The 21,707-nt window shown below is 42.9% G+C and overlaps 1 protein-coding gene across 1 annotated transcript; it reads right to left on the bottom strand.

The window, feature by feature from the left end:
- Positions 1 to 10,926: 10,926 nt before the first annotated feature.
- On the bottom strand, positions 10,927 to 21,068 carry LOC306938420 (uncharacterized protein). Its single transcript, XM_079522593.1, has 4 exons — positions 20,777 to 21,068; positions 14,890 to 14,986; positions 14,429 to 14,680; positions 10,927 to 12,987 (listed from the first exon to the last, which is right to left on the bottom strand). Exons 1-4 carry the CDS (start codon positions 20,786 to 20,788, stop codon positions 11,168 to 11,170), a joined length of 2,181 nt encoding a protein of 726 aa, XP_079378719.1. The 5' UTR covers positions 20,789 to 21,068; the 3' UTR covers positions 10,927 to 11,167.
- Positions 21,069 to 21,707: the final 639 nt, after the last annotated feature.

Genomic DNA, 21,707 nt, shown 5'->3' with positions numbered 1-21,707 from the left:
TCAGGTCATCGGATGGGTTCTGGGTTGGCATCAGGTCATCGGATGGGTTCTGGGTTGGCATCAGGTCATCGGATGGGTTCTGGGTTGGCATCAGGTCATCGGGTGGGTTCTGGGTTGGCATCAGGTCATCGGGTGGGTTCTGGGTTGGCATCAGGTCATCGGATGGGTTCTGGGTTGGCATCAGGTCATCGGGTGGGTTCTGGGTTGTCATCAGGTCATCGGATGGGTTCTGGGTTGGCATCAGGTCATCGGATGGGTTCTGGGTTGTCATCAGGTCATCGGGTGGGTTCTGGGTTGGCATCAGGTCATCGGGTGGGTTCTGGGTTGGCATCAGGTCATCGGGTGGGTTCTGGGTTGGCATCAGGTCATCGGGTGGGTTCTGGCTTGGCATCAGGTCATCGGATGGGTTCTGGGTTGGCATTACGGTTGGCATGGGTGCTGCCGTTCCTGAATCAGCTGAGCCTGGCACCAGGAACATTTGGTTTAGTATGTGGATAACTGGCTACAATTTGGCATGCATGCGTTGCATGCATCTTGACCAAAAGAGCCAAACATGAATGCTCAGAGCATGGGTGGGCAACTGGCGGCCCGGGGGCCACATGCGGCCCCCACCTTCACTTAATGTGGCCCTCAGGTTAATGTCAGAATACTAATATAATATTGGTTTCAGCTGTTACAATTCCACAACATGCAAATATGACCCGCTTAAATTACTTCAGTCTAAATTAGTAGCTCAATGGTCAACACACGTATAATTAAAGGCATTTGAAATTACATAAAAATGTAAATTTTCAGGATTCCAATTCAAAAATAGCAAAAAAATATTCAAGATTTCAATTTGAATATAGCAAAAATAGCCGATCTACAAGCTCAAAACGCGTCGCAGCGCGACGCGTTTTGAGCTTGTAGATCGGCTATTTTTACTACGACAGTAATGTATGGCCCTAGGGAGTGAGTGTGGAAATATAGTGGCCCTCTCCATCGTCACAGTTGCCCACCCCTGGCTCAGAGTATGCACATATCTTGGATTGATTTAGTATTATGTATAGCTGCTTAATTTTGTTCCAGTGACCCCCAGAAGCAAAAATGTTCGGTATATAAGATTTGCACAAATCATTATGAGCTTGTAGATCTGCTATTTTTGAACAGCCAAAGTATAAAACAATAGTTAAAGTGCTTAAAATCTAAAGTGACACAGATGCTTTCCCGGTTTTAATGCATTTAAGGTCAGTAAACCATATTTTACTTAAGTTGACCAGAGTTCCCCATGGATCTATATATTACCTGTCCTTTTCCCCTGTATACACTTTACTAAATACAGTATGAGGCTTGTGTTGGCTCATGTTGTGAACTTGTAGATCTGCTGTTTTGGGCCAAATGTTCGCCTCCAAAATAGGGACGCTAGGGTTCATGTGGTTAAACACCAAACCTCAATTAATCAATAAACTGTTTCCATCTTGTTATGCTGAAGACGCAATGCAATGACATTCATCTTGTTATGCTGAAGACGCAATGCAATGACATTCAGATCAGTGTTATTCGTTCAGTCTGTAACCCAACCAAAAGTGTGTGCACACGACTCAACTCAACACGACTCGACTAGGTCGACTCAACTCAACACGACTCGGCCCCCATCTCAAACTTTATAAAGCAAATTTACAATGACCAGTGCTCAACCAAAGTGTAGATTAAATACAAGCATAAAGGAAACAGGAAGACAGCTTAAATATCCAAAAACAAATAAGACAATTACACAACAAAACTAAGAAAAGGAATAAAGACATCATCACACAATGAAACAAAAACCTAAGGGCCAGGGGTTTGCAGTCAGACAGAGTTAAAGGGCGAAGGAATTCGTTTTACGTGAAGACTTGAAGACGGCTAAGGAGCGAGCATAATATGTAGGGGGGGCGGGGGGGGCAAAGTGTTCCAGAGTCATGGGCCGGCCACTGGACTTGCATTGATTGATTGAAATATAATTTATTAACAGTTTGCAGAATTACAGTACATTTCAAGCACAACTCAATACAAAGACTGTTAACTGTGAGTGGACGACCCGAATAAAGCATTACACTTGTTTACAAGAGGGTCCACCTTGTTCAATTCATCAAAATGCAAATGAGGCACAATCCGGAGCAGCTGGTCACAAGAGCTGTTTTTGTGAAACGTGTCCTGACTTGACCACAGTTCTCATTTGATATTAATTTGACTTCCGTATATAATGACGTCAAGATATGAGACTAGGCAGTGTTTCTGTTTGCCAAGAATTTGTGTATGACCGAAAACCCATGATGTAGTCTCTCTCTCAATAGCCTTTGTGTATTATTTGCCTGAACTTGTAACCCATGAATGCTGCCATAAACTCTGACATTATTGATTGAATGATTGATTGATTGAAATATTTATTAACAGTTTGCAGAATTACAGTACATTTCAAGCACAAACTCAATACAAAGGATGTTAACTGTGAGTGGACGACCCAATAAAGCATTACACTTGTTTCCAATAGGGTCCACCATGTTCAATTCATCAAAAACATTTAGAGACGTACAAATAGACACTTCTATATAGACAAAGAACAGAACAGGAATTCATCATAATGGAGGTAAAAAGGGAAAAGAAACATATACAGTGAGGGAAAAAAAGGGGTGGGGGGGATTCAAGTTCAGCTCCGTTCATTTGTTTGTTTTCCTTGGAGGAGCTGCGTTGGGTCCCCAAGTCGGCTCCGTGGCCGTACCTTGAGTTGGCTGTGTGGCCGTGACCGTCTCTTGTGTTGTCCTTGCGTTGGGTCCCCAAGTCGGCTCCGTGGCCGTACCTTGAGTTGGCTGTGTGGCCGTGACCGTCTCTTGTGTTGTCCTTGCGTTGGGTCCCCAAGTCGGCTCAGTGGCCATACCTTGAGTTGGCTGTGTGGCCGCGACCGTCTCTAGTGTTGTCCTTGCGTCCGTGTTTGAGGGATTCCGATTTTACAGGGGCCAGTTTCGAATTGCAGCCATCCGTAGGTGCCCTTTGAGAGCGGTTTTGAAGGAGTCAAGGGATTCGCATGTCTTAATGACTGTTGGTAGGGCGTTCCACATTTTGGTGGCATAGGAGCGAAAATAATTTAGTCCCTTGTTTGTGCCGAATCTGGGTTGTACATGGTTCGTTGCACTCCCTCTGGTGTTGTGGGTGTGGACTTCGTTAACATTAAGGAAGTATCTAGACAGGTACATGGGTATCTTGGTGGTGTATCGAATCTTGTGGACCAGACCCATTGCAAGATGCTGTACTCTGTCGTCGACCCTAAGCCATTCCAGCCTGTCAAGTAGGAGCCTGACCAGTTTGTTTTGGGAAGTCTGGAGCCTAGTTTTAAGGGCCTTTGAGGTGCTGTGGTACCAGGAGGTGCATGCATAGTCAAAGAAACCTTGTACAAGGGCTCCTGTTAAGGTCTTCAAGGTGTTTTTGTTGACCAGTGAGGAGATCCTGTAGAGGAATCTTGTTCTTTGGTTGACCTTTTTGATTACGTTGGTGGCCATTTTATCACCGGAAAGATTAGCCTCCAGGATGGAACCTAGGTAGGTAATTGCATCTTTACGTGTGATAATATTGTCACCCACTCTAACCAAGAAGCCATTTGCCTTGCTGAGATTACTATTAGAGCCAAAGAGAATGGATTCAGTTTTCCCCAGGTGTAAAGATAGTTTGTTATCAGCGAGCCAGGTGCAGATTCTACCGAGTTCAGAGCTGAGGGCCTTTTCAACCTGCAGTTTGTTCCTGTCCGAGACTAGCAGTGCCGAGTCATCTGCGAACAGGAACAAGTTGCAGTCACAAGCTGAAGTCATGTCGTTAACATATATTAGGAACAGTAAAGTACAGTAAAGTACAGTAAAGAACAGTAAAGGCCGCAGAATAGATTGTTATGCCTGAACTCTGCTGCTCTGGACTAGCGTTACCTGTCTTACATGATCACATGGTCACTTACACGTCGTGTGGAAACTGTTCCTTTTCAGGATTCAAATAAAAACTAGAAAAAGTGCCCTTCTGGGCACAGGTCTCCACCAGGAGGATAGGAGTGTGTGTGTGATGCTTGGCCTGTTGTAGCGCCACCATGAGGCTGATTTGAAAACTGTCAAGTGGAATTTCTTCCAAAGCCTAGTGGGAATATGCATGCAGTTTCACCACAATCGGACGCTGCGTTGAGTAGTTGTGGCGATTTGTACAAAACGGGTAAAAAGCGGGCTACTCCTGAAAAGTTTAGAAGCCAATCGTAGCCAATGAGGGTGGATTATGAGAAATCAAACAAACCAGTCTTGATCACATGACTATGGAGAGCATGTGTACCGATTTGCGTGAAATTTGGATAAAATCTGAAGGAGTAATATTAGAAAATGTGTTTTACATATGTCGGCCTCCTGGTGGCGCTATAAAGAGCAGATGTGAAAAATTCCAGGTAAAAGGTTTTTCCTTGGCCTCTAGGGAGTTGGCATACAAAGTTATCCACAGATCCGTGCAGTTAGAGGTAAAAACACTTTTCGGCCAGTTATAGCACCACCATGAGGCTGAGTTGAAAATGTTCATGTGGCATTTCTTCCTTGGCCTAGTGGGAATGTGCGTGCACAATTTCACGGAAATCACACGATGTGTTCATGATTTGCAGCATTTTGTTTGAAACTGAGCACTCCTGCGAACTTTGGAAGCCAATCTTAGCCAATCAGGATGGAGTCTGAGAAATCTGAAAGACCGGTTTCGTTGAATGGCTCTAGAGAGACTTTGTACCAATTTGTGTGATGTTTGGACACAATCTGTAGGTGTACTGTCCAAAAACTTGTTTTGCACAAAGCGGCCTCCTGGTGGCGCTATAACAGGCCGTTCTGGAAATTTTGGGGCAGAGGTTCATCGTTGGTATCCAGGGAGTGTGTGTACAACATTTGGCATCGACCGGGTTAACGGTGCCGGAGATTAGCTGTTCACAGACGGACGGACACACGGAGTGCAAAACATACTCTCTCCCCATCCCATGCCTTCGGCCTGGTGGAGACAATAAAAAGCTCAAAACGTTTCGAGCTTGTAGATCTGCCACTTTTGATGCTTTTGTGTGACACCGTAGTATGATCATAGCCCCTGAATAGCTAGCCACGTATTCAGGGACAGGTGTTGGAGGCAGGGTTTTGTCGGTTGAAAATCAAACCAGCCCAATGGGGATGGGGATTGATGGGGATGGGGATTGATCCTGTCCGAAACTTATATTGGGCTTAAGTGGTTGTATATTTGGTAATAATAATCAAAATAACTGGTAGTAACTAAACTTTTCAAATAATTGTAGTAGAGTAAAAGTATAATATTTGCCTCTGAGATGTATGGAGTAGAAGGACTGAAGAAGTTATTAGAAATAATCAAGTACAGTACTTGAGTATTACTTTATATCGCAGGCTCTATACTGGGCCTGCAAGCTTTGGAAGTAATCACATCTCAATGGAATACAACACTGGACTGATACATCTGGATCACATGCAATGTATGAATGAATGGACCATTGTAAATCGCTTTGAGTATGCAATCCATTATTATTATTATTATTAACTGTTACTGCAGCGATAATGTGTACGGATGTCTGTGAGTTTTGGGCAACATTTGTAGTAGTGCCAAAAAAGAAAAGAAAAAAAAACTTTTGAATAATATGCAAAATGGACGATATACAAGCTCAAAAAGCGTTGCAATGTGCTGCTTTGCATTGTGAGCTTTGTAGATAAAAACTGGTCAAACATTTGCCAAATAATATAACAAAGTAGCAGATCTACAAGCTCACTGTAGTTGGGAGTTGTTGTGAGCTTGTAGTTCTGCTATTTTCAGCAGGTCCCCAGCTTTGTAGATCGGCTATTTTCAGCAAAGAGATTTGGTGTAGAGGAAAAAAAAGAATACAATTACATTACCAGAAGGACAGAACATATTATCAGAAACGCATAAAGATGACCAATCAGGTCTGTAACTCTGAGTGTACAAATGGAATTGGTTCCATTTATACACTCTAAGAGTTAAAACCCATTTTGGGCGGGAACCCCTTTTGGTGTTAGCATTATGTTATGCTTTAGCTATTGAAAAATAGCAGATCTACAAGCTCATAGCTACGAGCTTGTAGGTCTGCTATTTTAGAAAAATCGAAGAACCACTGACATAGAAACATAGCTTTTTCAGAAAACTGTCAGGATGTAGAAGACATTTTTAGAATCTGATCTCAGGTCAAAATGGGTTAAGGATGTCCTTGCAAATAAAACGTGTGAGAACCACTAGTACTAGTTGGACTCATAATGTGCCATATAGTGTCGTAGTAAATCAGTGTCATACATATTCTGGAGAAAACCGGACTCTTGACATTCAGTAATTGGGTATGATGATCAAAACAAGAACATTATAATGGTGTGTAAAACTGAAAATCAAAAATGTGCCTGCCTACAAGACCAAGGGCTCCATTTTTGTGACCGCTAAACCCCTTATCCCTAAACTTCTTTGCCTTTTTTTTACTATTTTGCAAAACATTTTTGAATAGTTAAAATGACCAGTCTACAAGCTCACAACGTGTCAATGTATACTGGCTAGTTGAACTATTCAAAAATGTTTTTCAAAATAGTAAAAAAATGCAAAGAAGTTTAGGGATAAGGGGTTTAGCGGTGACGAAAATGGAGCCCCAAGTCTTTGCCACGGACACATATGTCCGACTACGGTCATATTGATGACCCCTCAGTTAATCCATTTAGACCCGAGGACGATTCTCCAAATTGTCTTCTAAATCATGACAGTTTTCTGAAAAACCCATGTTTCTATATAAGTGGTTCTCAAACTATTTTATGTCAAGGAGCCCCAGAATTATCTGTATTTGGCCACCGACCCCCATCTGAAAATATGTTGTTCAAGGGAACCCCCCCAGAAGCAAAGATTCAAGTTAAAAACGTTTTCTCTGAAAGAATGCATATATACATTTTTATTTAAAAAAATAGCAGACCTACAAGCTCGTAGCGCGGCACTCTGTGCCGCGCTATGAGCTTGTAGATCTGCTATTTTGCAATAGCTAAAGCTGCATTAGACAACGTCACATCACTACGTTTTGGAAATCATTTTAACGTGCATTAAAGCTAAATAGAAATGGAAAATGTCACAGGGCATGCATTATTATGTTCTAGTTTCTACATATAATATATATATACTATTTGTCTTACCTGTGAAGATGAGCAGGAAAATTAAACGAACAAGCATTGTAGCTTGTGTCAGTATGTGTGTGTGTGTGTTTCTCTTTCTCCCCTAAGCCACAACAACAACGATATAACAAAGATACAGTCATGCAACTGTAACTGTGTGTGTTCATAAATCAACAGCATTAAGTCCCAGCCCTGGTGTCCAACAGAGGAGGGCCAGTGGTGTAATGTAACTGAGTACACTTACTCAAGTACTGTATTCAAAGTACAATGTTTTACTGGAGTATTTCCAATTTTCTATACTTTTACTTAATACTCTCAGAGATCTCAGAGACAAAATATCATACTTTAGTGGCTCTGTACCAGTATTAACCCATTCTGGGCGGGCCGGGAACCCCTTTTGGTGAAAAAAATAGCAAAAAAAATAGCAGATCTACAAGCTCATAGCGCGCCACCGAGTGGCGCGCTACGAGCTTGTAGGTCTGCTATTTTTTAAACGACAAACTGACATAGAAACATAGCTTTTTCAGAAAACTGTCAGGATGTAGAAGACATTTTTAGAATCTGATCTCAGGTCAAAATGGATTAAAGGGCAGTTTGTTACACATGTGCGTTGGTGTCTACGGGAGACATTTAGGTTCTCCCACACTGTTAGTCACAGGCAAGATATTGAGTGTTGTTGGAGATGGCTCTGCAGGTCATGAAGTGGAACTTATACCACCAAAAATAGACCAAAAGATAAACAAAAGCTAGCTTTTGTTTATGATGCAGTCCATTTTGGGGGCCCAAAATGGACTGCATCATAAACAAAAGCTAAAAGCCCCCAAAATGGACTGCATCGTGCTACAGAGGGAGATAAAACGCAGGAAATTACACACAGCATGGGGGAAAAGTGTGTGTGTTTCTCTGTAATATGCAGCCTCTCTCTGTTCGATATCCCCCCCTACCCACCCACTCTGTCCATCATGCCCCTGTACCCAGTCTCTCTCTCTCTCTCTCTCTCTCTCTCATGGCATGAGTCAGATGGGGGGCGGGGGCTGCATGCTGAGTTAAAACAGACACAAGTATTACAACATAACAGGGCTGTGTGCGTGTGTATGTGTATGTGTGTGTATGTGCGTGCATGCATGCATGCATGCATTTGCATAGCCTATAGCCTATACTTTTGCTATCACTTGCCTCTATTGTGTGCTTTCTCACAGTTATAGTGTTTTTTCTTACCTGCACATTGTCCCACTTTTCTGTTGTATCCTTTTGAGGTTTTTCTTTCTCGAATATCACTCCACAATTTGAATTTGCACATACTGTCTGTCACTGGCAGACTCCATGGTTCAATTGGATCTGTTGTCCTTGTTTTTTTCCTACTGAGCTGTAGTCACAAGATGTTGTTATAACGACATCACACATGGCAGCAATGAGCCACCATAGGTAACTGATCCTGGTGGAGACGACACATTTCGACATTTCAGCCAAGAGAGTCCAGATGACAGCACCTACAACACAGGTTAGTAGCAGTGCTGGATTTACAGTATTAGGGGCCCCTGGCCTGGGCTAGTAATTTTGAGGGTACCCAGCTCCCCCATAAGAGAGGCAGGAAGACATACAGACACAGTCACTGTCTATGGCGGGCTTTAGACTGGATCAGGCTTTCCACAGCTACCCCACAACTCAGCAGGCACAGGTACTGTCTGCAGTGCCCACAGCAGAGAAAAACCTTTCAATGTTTTAACCATAATACAACTAAATATACAATAACTAAAACAGAAATCTCACTTGTTTTGTTTATTTTTGTTTACATTATGAACTTAAATACACTGGACATAAAAAAAAGACAATACAAATGTAATACTATAGTTATAATTAAGCTACTATATAGACTGAAGTAATTAAAGTTGGTCATGTTTGCATTGTAACAACTGGAATCATTCAATAATAAAGCAGTATTACGATTTAACCTGCGGGCCACATTAGGTGAAAGTGGGGGCCGCATGTGGCCCTTGGGCCACCAGCTGCCCATGTATGTGTGACAGTACGTTTTAACAGCAGGCGAACAGCAGCTACTCTGGGCGATACAAATCTCCTAGTATAGGCGTTCCTGCTGTCATTACCGTATGTCCTCGCTTTGAAGCGCATGTAAAATGAGTACCGTAAATGAGTACCATAAAAGAGTACCTCCATTGCGCAGTGGAAATAGGAACCAAATTTCGGTGGTATGGTTCCACATGGAGAACAATGCATGCATTTTTTCAGCTATCGCCGGACGATGTCGTCCAAAAGATTAAATATTTTCATGTTTTCTAACGACGTTCCTCCTAGGGATGTCGGGGGTTAACCGGCTAGCCGGTTAGCCGACCGTTAAGAAATATCCGGGTATGCTTATCAGCTTTACGGTTAATTTGCATAATAATAAATGCGTGTTCTGATCTTAAATCCCTTTTATTTTAGATCGTTTTTAGTAATAGTACAACATAAACATTACAGAGACTGTAGTTGTCACTGTACAATACTTTAAAACAGTTGTCATGTTGCACACATGCTTAAAATTGCTGTTATTTGCGCCGGCCAGCTTGTCACACTCCAGGCTGCATGAACAGCAGCGCTCGGGCGCTGTTTTCTGCCCCCGCAATGTCGTTGTCCCAAAGTTCTCTGTTGTACTTCAAATGGCTAGTTGGCTACTACGGTAGCTTTGCGGTAGTCAAAACTTAAGCGAGTGACAGCGAGACGACACAACATGTCGACCGTATCAATGCAGAGACCTACTTGGCATTATTAAATCCATTAATGGCCTGGAGGGAGAACGTTTACAGCCGCCGCCGCTTCCTCCTCCTCCTCCTCCCGGCTATCAAGTTAGCCATGTGCTATCGATGTTTGAGGGTTTTCTCGTCAGCGAAAAGTCAACAAACAGAACACGGTGACATGCATGCTGATCTTCCTTAATAATAAAAAAAGGCTTAGCCCATGCGTCCAGTGGCTTTATAGATATGGACTTATTTATGTTTTGGACTAGAACCGGCGGACCTCTGTACTGTAGACGCGCAGATGCATGCATGCAGATGCGATGCGTTGTTTATTGATGATTAAGCCTACAACAATGTATTTATATTGTTAAATGTTGCTTTTTTGTTTGTCTTTTTAAAAGGAGCATAAATAAATGTATACCATTTCGTCTACCAACTTTAATTATGTAGCCTATACATGCATATTACATTTGGGGTAGCCTATTAAAAAAAAAAAAATAATCAACCAATTATCCGTTAATGACCCGGTTAATCCTGTCGGCTAACCGGATGGGAAATTATCCGTTACCGACATCCCTAGTTCCTCCACACACTTTGATTATCGCCTGCTATCGCCAGTATGTTGCCGGGTCCCATAGATAAATAACACACTTTCGGAAAATACGCCAGGCTGTGGCCCACTGTTAAAACACACCGTAAGAAAGGTTGTCCAACACTCAATATATCATACGTTATTATCAAATTATATTTGACCCACGATACTTTGATACTTTATGTAAACTATACAGATATACCACATTCACATAACAGACATCAACCTGTCCACCACTATTTGGTTTGCATATCATTGCTGTTGGGCAGGGACCGTATCTACATTTTTAATCAGCTATTGTTGCTATTAGAACAATTTTTAAGTTTTGCCCATACGGGTTGAAAGTAGTTAAGTATGTCTATGGGTTTTTATAGATATTTAACCAATATCTGTTTTTTCTGAAAAAAACTTGTGTTGCTATATCAGTGGTTCTCAATATGTATTTATGTCAAGGACCCCCTAATTATATTTTGTATTTGGTTGCAGACCCCATCGCTTTAAAAAAAGATATATAATCAAAGATTTGCACAAATCTTCACGATCTTTCAAAAAAAAAAAATCTACCAGCTCATAGTGTGGCAAGAAGTGATATCTGTTATTTTGTAATAACCAAAGTGTAAAATAATGATTAAAGTATTTCCAAGTAAAATGTCACTTTCCTGGTATTAACAGACTTAACATTGTGACAAGAGGTTTTCTCCAGTGTGGACAAGCTGGTGTTTCTTCATGTAACGTGACTGACTGAAACTCATGTCACAATCTTTACACTGAAAAGGTTTTTCTCCAGTGTGGATACGCTGGTGTGTCTTCCGATCATATGACCGACTGAAACTCTTGTCACAATGTTTACAGTGAAAAGGTTTTTCTCCGGTGTGGAGACGCTGGTGTGTCTTCAGAGCACTTGAATCAGTGAAACTCTTGTCACAATTTTTACACTGAAAAGGTTTTTCTCCAGCATGGATACGCTGGTGTTTCCTCAGATTACTTGACTGATTGAAACTCTTGTCACAATGATTACAGTGAAAAGGCTTTTCTCCGGTGTGGAGACGCTGGTGTGTCTTCAGAGCACTTGAATCAGTGAAACTCTTGTCACAATCTTTACACTGAAAAGGTTTTTCTCCAGTGTGGATACGCTGGTGTGTCTTCAGATCATATGACCGACTGAAACTCTTGTCACAATGTTTACAGTGAAAAGGTTTTTCTCCGGTATGGAGACGCTGGTGTGTCTTCAGAGCACTTGAATCAGTGAAACTCTTGTCACAATCTTTACACTGCAAAGGTTTTTCTCCAGTGTGGCGACGCTGGTGCCTCTTAAAGTCAATTGACTGACTGAAACTCTTGTCACAATGTTTACAGTGGAAAGGTTTTTCTTCACTATGGACACGTCGCTGGTGTGTATTGAGAGCATCTGACCGACTGAAACTCTTGTCACAATGTTCACACAGAAAAGGTTTTTCTCCAGTGTGGATATGCTGGTGTGTCTTCAGATTAGCCAACAGTTTGAAACTCTTGTCACAATCCTTACACTGAAATGGTTTTCCTCCAGTGTGGAGACGCTGGTGCCTCCTAAAGTCATTTGACAGACTGAAACTCTTGTCACAATGTTTACAGTGGAAAGGTTTTTCTCCACTATGGACACGTCGCTGGTGTCTATTGAGACAATCTGACCGACGGAAACTCTTGTCACAATGTTCACACAGAAAAGGTTTTTCTCCAGTGTGGATACGCTGGTGTGTCTGGAGATTAGCCAACAGAGTGAAACTCTTGTCACAATTTTTACACTGAAAAGGTTTTTCTCCAGCATGGATACGCTGGTGTTTCCTCAGATTACTTGACTGAGTGAAACTCTTGTCACAACGTTTACAGTGAAAAGGTTTTTCTCCGGTGTGGAGACGTTGGTGTGTCTTCAGAGAACTTGAATCAGTGAAACTCTTGTCACAATCTTTACACTGAAAAGGTTTTTCTCCAGTGTGGAGTCGTTGGTGTGTCTTCAGAGAACTTGAATCAATGAAACTCTTGCCACAATCTTTACACTGAAAAGGCTTTTCTCCAGTGTGGATACGCTGGTGCGTCTTCAGATTACCCAACAGAGTGAAACCCTTGTCACAATGTTTACAGTGAAAAGGTTTTTCTCCAGTGTGGACAATCCGGTGTCTCTTGAGACTATATAAACGCCTGAAACTCTTGTTACACAGTTTACACTGGAAAGGCTTTTCTCCAGTGCTTGTCTCCCCCCAATCATCACTGTCTTCAGTGACTTCACTGTCAGATTCAAGTTCAACTTCAACTTCAGAGCAGCGTGAAGAGATGTCTTCATCAACATCACTTGCCACTTGCCACTGCAACATTGACCCAACAGCTTGATCTGGTCTTTGAAGTAGTTTCTCCTGTTCATCTTTAATGTGTGGAGGCTCCGGTTGGTCCTGGAGCAGACTGGGGCTCCTCTCCTGTTCAGGAGAAACTTCCTCTTTACATACAACTATGTGCAGGATGTCTAGGAGCAGAAAAACAACATTATAGTCAACACAAGGTTCCTAAAATGTAAATCTATTTGCATCTTCCATGCATCGCTATTACCTACTAAGACTGGCCAAACAGTTAGTAAATAAGCATGTTGTTACAGGTGGTTCCGGAAACTCAAAACCAGGCTTCCAAGTTTTGACAAGATTTGAGAAAAATATATATTTAAAAAAATAACCTTAATAAATGAATATGACAGTAGAACAAATATTTAATTTGAATTAAAAATAAATTGTGTTATCCTTTTAGCCTAAATGTTTTACTGTACCTCTGTGCCGTTTACATTTGTTGACTGATAAAGCGTTCAATCAATCAATTCATATATGAACTCTGATTTGGGAGTAAGTTAGGCTGTAGGCCAAGCAATTTACAACTGGATGTGTCTGTATGTAGTATGTACAGTATGTATATGTTTCTCACGGGTACATGCGTTTGGTCCGACGATTCATTGATCCGATACCCCAACCCCTAACCTAACCATAACCGCAAGCACGGGAGCAGGCGCTAGTCCGAGGTGCGGACGCATATCGAACCAATGCTCCGTCGGACCATAGTATGCCTCCCGTTTCTCACCTCCAAAGTAGACCAATCATAACTCATGCCACCAAGTGCATGACATTATGAAACGGAGGCACTTCCAAATGTGAAAGCTGTTAACAAAACATCTACAAATGCACAGACTTGGACACATCATCACTGTTGTTTCCTGGAGTCAATGGGTGTTTCGGGTGTTTCAGATGGGTGTTTCGGGTGTTTCAGACACCCTCCTCCAGCCGACCTGACCGAGTCTGATTAGACCCCGGCCTGTGTCCAAGTGGCATGCTACTGCTCCCACTGTCTCTCTGGGACTTAGGGTGGCAGGTGAGCTCTTAACAGCGGGTGTTGGCGACACTTAGCCTGGTAGAACCACTCCCCCTGCTGGACAACATTTGCATTTTGCCAGAAGGGAGAGTCTGGTATCTCTCGGGCAGAGACGATGTACAGTACGACCAGTTCTGGTCGGAGCGATATGCGGCCGCTAGAGCCGCCTCTATCAACGCGAGACTGGTGACATATTGAAGCTGTGCCACAGTGCAAATGTAAACACAACCTAAGAAGACTACAACTCGAAATTATGGAGATATCAGATTTCTGTCCCGCTGCTTCCGGTTCATCGTTTCTGCTTGAGAGCCCAGATGCAGGAAGTAGGAGAGAACTTGTGAACTCAATACTGCCGGTCTGCCACAATCTGGCGGAGTCAGGTTAGGCGACACTAGGAGGTTCTGGGAATAGCATGCAGGTACAATGAAACATTTAGGCCAAAAGGATAACGCAGAGAGTCCTGGGGACTTGTTTCCATTGTGGTCATATAATATCTGGATTCATAATTGTCATGATATTTTGTGCCAAGATTATCCTATAGTGAAAATACGTACCCAGTAGTGGGTGGTCTTCAGGATCATCCTGTTTGATAGAAATGTCTTCAGGATCCTCCTGTTTGATAGAAATGTCTTCAGGATCCTCCTGTTTGATAGAAATGTCTTCAGGATCCTCATGTTTGATAGAAATGTCTTCAGGATCCTCCTGTTTGATAGAAATGTCTTCAGGATCCTCCTGTTTGATAGAAATGTCCCTGGCTGAGTCTGGAGAGTCCATCTGCAACTGCAGTCCGGACTGCACACACTGGTCTGAAATGAAGCAAGTGAATAAGGACTTTAATAACTGGAGACCTAGTGGAGAATATTAGTAATAATATTTGCAGAAGGTAATACCTAAGCCTGTCTTAAAGTATTGTGTGCTGTATAAGATGATCCGATAAGATAATTATCCTGTAGTGTGTGATGCTATCAGATTTAAAATTGAAAAATAAAATCGGGCAGTGTCTTGCCACCCTTACCGAGGTCTGGCTGGTCTTCAGGTTCCTCCTGTTTCACTGAAACAACTGTGTCTGTAGAATTCATCAGAGCCTGCTGTCTGGACTCCACTGACCGAGTCTGTAAAGAAACCATTACAAGTTCAGGATTAATTAAGACCAGAAACTCCTCTTATTCTCAGCTTCAATAATAACAGACAAGGAAGAAGTAACTTACTTATCACTTGCCAACTGGGCAAGTTAGTTTTATACAGAGCACTTTGATTATGAAAAATGACCTTTTTAGAGTCAAGTTGCACAGCATCAAAATATATGTTATTTTTTACAGCCACGATATTATGTGGATATATTATGAATATAATGTAAATCTCTGATGGAAAATGTCCCCTCTTATTAAAGGCAAGTAGAATAATTAATTCCATTTTCATTAATGCATCGTGCTGCTGCCTCCTACATTATGTGCAACAGGCCGTTCAGTGACTTCCGATGAGCGCTTCCAAACTCCAACACCGGCAGATTTTTTTGACAGAAAGTACATGTCTATGGTAGCTCCGTTTGGAACCTCATATGGCGGAAACCCTTTTCGCAGTATCGTTTCCAAAAAGTAAAGACATCAGAACCAAGCTACAGATGATGAATTTAGGAGGCACGTAACATTTTTAGATAGGGGTTTAACAACAGCTTACAAAGCTTATGAAGTCAGCCAGTACCATGTTTTCCCAATGCAATCTTACGGAAGCAGTAGGCTACTGCGCATGCGCCATGCGGGTTGACTGGACAATGTTTTTTATTTAAGCCTGATTGTACTTATTTTGCACAGCATATTGGCACTTTATTAACTTGCACAGTTTTAATTTGCAGTCATGATTTTATTGTTGAATACTGTTTCCTGTCTAGCTGAGATGGCCACTCGGCCAATGCATTTCACCTGGGGAAATGCTTGGTGATTAACAAACATGAGGGGCAAGTGCAATGTGGGTTATAGATGCCATATGTTTGGGAAGTGCAATAATGTGGAGTTCTATTTATTGAGGTTTGATTGAATGCCTAACAATTGCCTGTGAACGTTGTTTAATACAAGCAGATCCTTTTCTATGTGGTTGAATGGGCTGTCAATGGAAGGTGTTGCAACTCTAGATTCAACTAAAAAATCACACCCGTGTGAACTGAGTGGTGCAACTCCGAGTTCCCCGGAACTTTCAGACCCACAGGAACGCGCCCAGGGTGCCGTCGAGCCGCCCGCGTCCGAAATGGTCAATAAATCACAGAGTTACTGTGTGGGGGTCTTCGGGGGTCCCTGGAACATCCAGACCCCCAGGGGGGCGGCTCGTTAAAAAGTGGAGATAATTGACTAAATACACGTTTTGTGCCAGAACTTTCACATGGATATGAAACTAGAGGACAATATTTCACTCCACGTCTTTGGAATTATTTAATGGGTGAGTAGTACAAACGAAGCATTTATCACATTTATGCCACACATGTTTCATTTTCACCAGGAGCGGGTGCAACCGATCTATGGCTCCTGTATGTGGAATACTGTCAGTAGTATCCGGTCGTTGAGATGGACAGACGTGTTTCGTCTCGCTCCTGCGCCAAGTCACAGAATGTTGACAAAAAAGCGCATTTTCTCGCTCATTTTCTTTTCATACTCCTGTGGATTATGGATTTCTACTCCAATTCACCCTGGTTCTACCATCACGTGGATATGAGGAAAAGTGATTACGAGAACAACACCAGCGTAAACAACGAAGAACACAGCACGTTCTATCTCCTCGGCAACAACAACAATGGATCGACCGGTAAACATCTCGGGCACGGCGCGGCTGGAATCCACGCACTGTTAACCTGCAATCCGGCCAAAAGAAACAAACCCCTACTTGGCAAGATCGACAGACGCCTGTTCTGTTGTATATTCTTGTTAATGGCAGGAGACATCCAACCCAATCCTGGTCCTGTACTCACTAGACTTCAGGCGAAGAAACAAACTTGCAGCCTGATGAACACGGACGCAAGGACAACAAAGGAGACGGTCGCGGCCACACAGCCAACGCAAGGTACAGGCACGGAGCCGCCTTGGGGACCCATCGCAAGGACAACACATGAGACGGTCACGGCCACACAGCCAACTCAAGATACGGGCACGGAGCCGCCTTGGGGACCCATCGCAAGGACAACGCATGAGACGGTCACGGCCACACAGCCAACTCAAGGTACGGGCACGGAGCCGTCTTGGGGACCCAACGCAGATCCTCCAAGGCAATCAAACAAAGGAACGGAGCTGAACGTGAATCTTTCCCCCCCCACCCCCACCCCCACCGAGGACGCCCGCTCCCTTCCCCCTATTCAACCCATGGCTACTAACAAAGACAATGGACCTGATCAACTCTTCTCAATTGCTGACATCAACAAATCAATCCTCAACAACAATGGTATTCATCTTTTTCATCTCAATGTAAACAGCCTTTATTCCAAACTGGCCGAAATTAGAGAATTATTCCTTACCGGCAAGGCAAACATTTTGTGTTTTTCTGAGACCAAACTAGATGAATCCATCAGGGACGCTGAGATTGAAATTGAGAACTATTCTTTGATCAGAAACGACAGAAACAGGCATGGTGGTGGCGTGTGTATGTATATTCACAAAGACACTGAATATGTTACTCGTACTGACTTACAGCATGATGAAATTGAAACTGTGTGGGTTGAATTAATTTTCAAAAAGGCTAAATCGGTATTAGTGGGCACCGTCTACAGACCGCCTGACCAACATGGGTTCTATGATATACTTGAGGGGTGCTTAGCTGAGGAGGAATGTGTAGAGAAAATCCTGATTGGCGACTACAACACAGACATGCAACGTAAGGAAGCACCTGTGTTTAAGTCATTCAGTAAGTTCTGTGATCTACATAGTGTCAGTCAGCTAATTACCCAACCCACTAGAGTGTGTAATTCTACTCAAACTGTCATTGATCTCATTCTGTCCTCGGACAAATCCAGAATCTCCAAGAAAGGGGTTATTGTATGTGGGCTTAGTGATCATTTTATGATATTCTGTACCCGCAAAATACAAAAACTTAAGACCGGCTGCCACAAAACAGTCATATCAAGGGACCTCAAAACCTACTCTAGTGAGGTTTTTAACCAAGTATTGGAGAGTCTGGATTGGTCCGATGAGCTTAAAAGCACACTTGTCGAAGAAGCTTGGCTTGGCTTCAAAACCAAATTTACATCAGTACTGAACAACATGGCTCCTTTGAGAACCACCAGGGGCAAAACCCGCTCGGAACCATGGATAAATTCGGACATACTGGCTGCAATGAAAGCCAGAGACAAAAAATGCTCTGAATTTCTAAAATGCAAGTCAAAGCAAGCCAAGCGCTTCGACAGTGTTCGCCAAGCTCGTTTGAACAACCTAAATACCCAACGAATCAAGCTAAGAAACAATGTAACTGCCATGACCAAATCAGCTAAAAGTAACTTCATTAATGATAAAGCTCAGGAAAACAAAAACAATCCTCATGAGCTCTGGAAGCTACTAAACAATCAACTAGGCTATGGTCAGAAACTAAAAACCAGATTTTCAAACATAAACATCAAATCGGACAACACTCTCATCACTGACAACCTTGATGTGGCCAACTACTTGAATATCTTCTTTACAAACATAGCAACAACTCTGGTTAACAAACTGCCCTCCCACTCTGGGCTCTTTGGTGTAGAGCACATTACAACCTTCTACAGAAACCTAGGTGTTTGTAAAGACGATTTTAAACTAGTTATGGTAACAACTGATGAGGTAATTAAGAAACTGAGTGCCCTCCAACCCCACAAGGCCACAGGCCATGACAACATTCCCTCCAAATTTCTCAGAGACTCATCCATCTCTATAGCTCCAATCATCACCCACATAGTAAACCTCTCCATCAAACAGGGACAGGTCCCCCAAGATTTCAAACTGGCCAAAGTAACCCCCTTGCACAAGAAAGGGAGTAAATTAGACCCCGGCAACTACCGCCCTATTTCTATTCTTAGTTCCATCTCGAAAGTGATGGAAAAAATAGTCTATGAACAGGTTGAAAAGTATCTTGCCACTAATAAATTATTGTACGAGTTCCAATCTGGCTTCAGAACATCCCACTCCACTGACACATGCCTTCTCTATTTGAGCGACCACATCAAACAAGAGGTGGACGCTGGCAAATACTGCGGCATGGTCATGCTGGACCTCCAAAAGGCTTTTGACACCGTGAACCACTCCATACTGGTTAACAAGCTAAAAGCAATTGGTTTCGATAGCACATCAGTGAGCTGGATGCAATCCTACCTGGAGGGGAGAGAACAGATGGTGGAAGTGAACGGAACACTGTCCCCCCCCTCCCAGTGAGCTGTGGCGTTCCACAAGGAAGCATACTAGGACCTCTACTGTTCCTAATATATGTAAACGACATGACTTCAGCTTGTGACTGCAACTTGTTCCTGTTCGCAGATGACTCAGCACTGCTGGTCTCGGACAGGGACAAACTGCAGGTTGAAAATGCCCTCAGCTCTGAACTCGGTAGAATCTGCACCTGGCTCGCTGATAACAAACTATCTTTACACCTGGGAAAAACTGAATCCATTCTCTTTGGCTCTATTAGTAATCTCAGCAAGGCAAATGGCTTCTTGGTTAGAGTGGGTGACAATGTTATCACACGTAAAGATGAAATTACCTACCTAGGTTCCATCCTGGAGGCTAATCTTTCCGGTGATAAAATGGCCACCAACGTAATCAAAAAAGTCAACCATAGAACAAGATTCCTCTACAGGATCTCCTCACTGGTCAACAAAAACACCTTGAAGACCTTAACAGGAGCCCTTGTACAGGGTTTCTTTGACTATGCATGCACCTCCTGGTACCACAGCACCTCAAAGGCCCTTAAAACCAGGCTCCAGACTTCCCAAAACAAACTGGTCAGGCTCCTACTTGATCTAGCCCCCCGAACCCACCTCACCCCTGCCCACTTCGACAGGCTGGAATGGCTTAGGGTCGACGACAGAGTACAGCATCTTGCAATGGGTCTGGTCCACAAGATTCGATACACCACCAAGATACCCATGTACCTGTCTAGATACTTCCTTAATGTTAACGAAGTCCACACCCACAACACCAGAGGGAGTGCAACGAACCATGTACAACCCAGATTCGGCACAAACAAGGGACTAAATTCTTTTCGCTCCTATGCCACCAAAATGTGGAACACCCTACCAACTGTCATTAAGACGTGCGAATCCCTTGACTCCTTCAAAACCGCTCTCAAAGGGCACCTACGGATGGCTGCAATTCGAAACTGGCCCCCGTAAAATCTGAATCCCCCCCCACCGCCCCCCCCTTTTTCCCCTCACTGTATATATTTCTTTTCCCTTTTTACCTCCCTTATGATGAATTCCTGTTCTGTCTATAGAAGTGTCTATTTGTACGTCTCTAAATGTTTTGATGATTTGAACATGGTGGACCCTATTGGAAACAAGTGTAATGCTTAATTGGGTCGTCCACTCACAGTTAACAGCCTTTGTATTGAGTTTGTGCTTGAAATGTACTGTAATTCTGCAAACTGTTAATAAATTCTTCAATCAATCAATCAATCAATCAATCTGTACCAACTGTATGTAACAACAGAGACATTCTAGGGCTAGGCCACAGCCAGCCAGCCAGCCAGGGACATACATAGCTGTCTATAGGAGTGGTTGCACCACTCAAAAATATATAGTCTTGCAAATTGTGGCTAATGAATTCCCACAGCTAGAAATATAGTTTTTTTTTATCAGGTAAACACTTCTCACTCTAAGCTACACAAGTGTATAATATAAACACACACACACACACACACACACACACACACACACGTATTTCAGTCCACTCGGCACTCACACGCAATCTCATCCAGAGGAGCTTTGAGTGCAGCCCTGGTTGCTCAAAGCTCTATCTGGGTTGTCCGCTTCGTGTCTTCAGGTTGAAACCCTAGAAAACGTCTGTTCACTTTCACTTGTAATGGACGGACTTGACTGTACTTCAAGCTAGCTTAGCATCGTTAGCTCACAAAACAACAAACGTTTCGCGTGGAAATTCCTCCTGTTTTTACAACTGTACACGTTCTGCAGCTGTTCGTTCACTCTGTGCTGTTAGCCTGTGCAGCATTCTATTTCGGGTTTATGATCCGGTGATTCCGTGTTCGGTCGGGAGCGGATAATATCGTTACGTCATTGTTTTGTAGTCACCTCAATCTCTTTCTCTCTCTCTCTCTCTCTCTCTCCCCCCAATTCAAATGAGCTTTATTGGCATGAGAACATACGTCTACATTGCCAAAGCAGAAGTGGAACAAGACAATCAAAATAAAACAATGTATTTACAAATAAATATTGGATATAAATAGGAATTAAATAAAGGTGTAAACAGAGCTGTGTTTCATTAACACTTTGGGTAATACTATCTTGTGAAACTATAAAAAGATTGTGCATTTTCTGTCAGAGATAGTTATACAATATACATCCATATAGGAGACGTTATAGCTTTATTCTCTCTCTCTCTCTCTCTCTCGGAACACTGTCCCCCCCCTCCCAGTGAGCTGTGGCGTTCCACAAGGAAGCATACTAGGGGCTCTACTGTTCCTAATATATGTAAACGACATGACTTCAGCTTGTGACTGCAACTTGTTCCTGTTCGCAGATGACTCAGCACTGCTGGTCTCGGACAGGGACAAACTGCAGGTTGAAAATGCCCTCAGCTCTGAACTCGGTAGAATCTGCACCTGGCTCGCTGATAACAAACTATCTTTACACCTGGGAAAAACTGAATCCATTCT

Source organism: Electrona antarctica, assembly GCF_951216825.1.
Source record: "Electrona antarctica genome assembly, chromosome: 15".
Classification (NCBI taxonomy): domain Eukaryota; kingdom Metazoa; phylum Chordata; class Actinopteri; order Myctophiformes; family Myctophidae; genus Electrona; species Electrona antarctica.
Note: the sequence above shows the minus strand (reverse complement) of the source record. Positions and strands in the feature narration are given on the sequence as shown.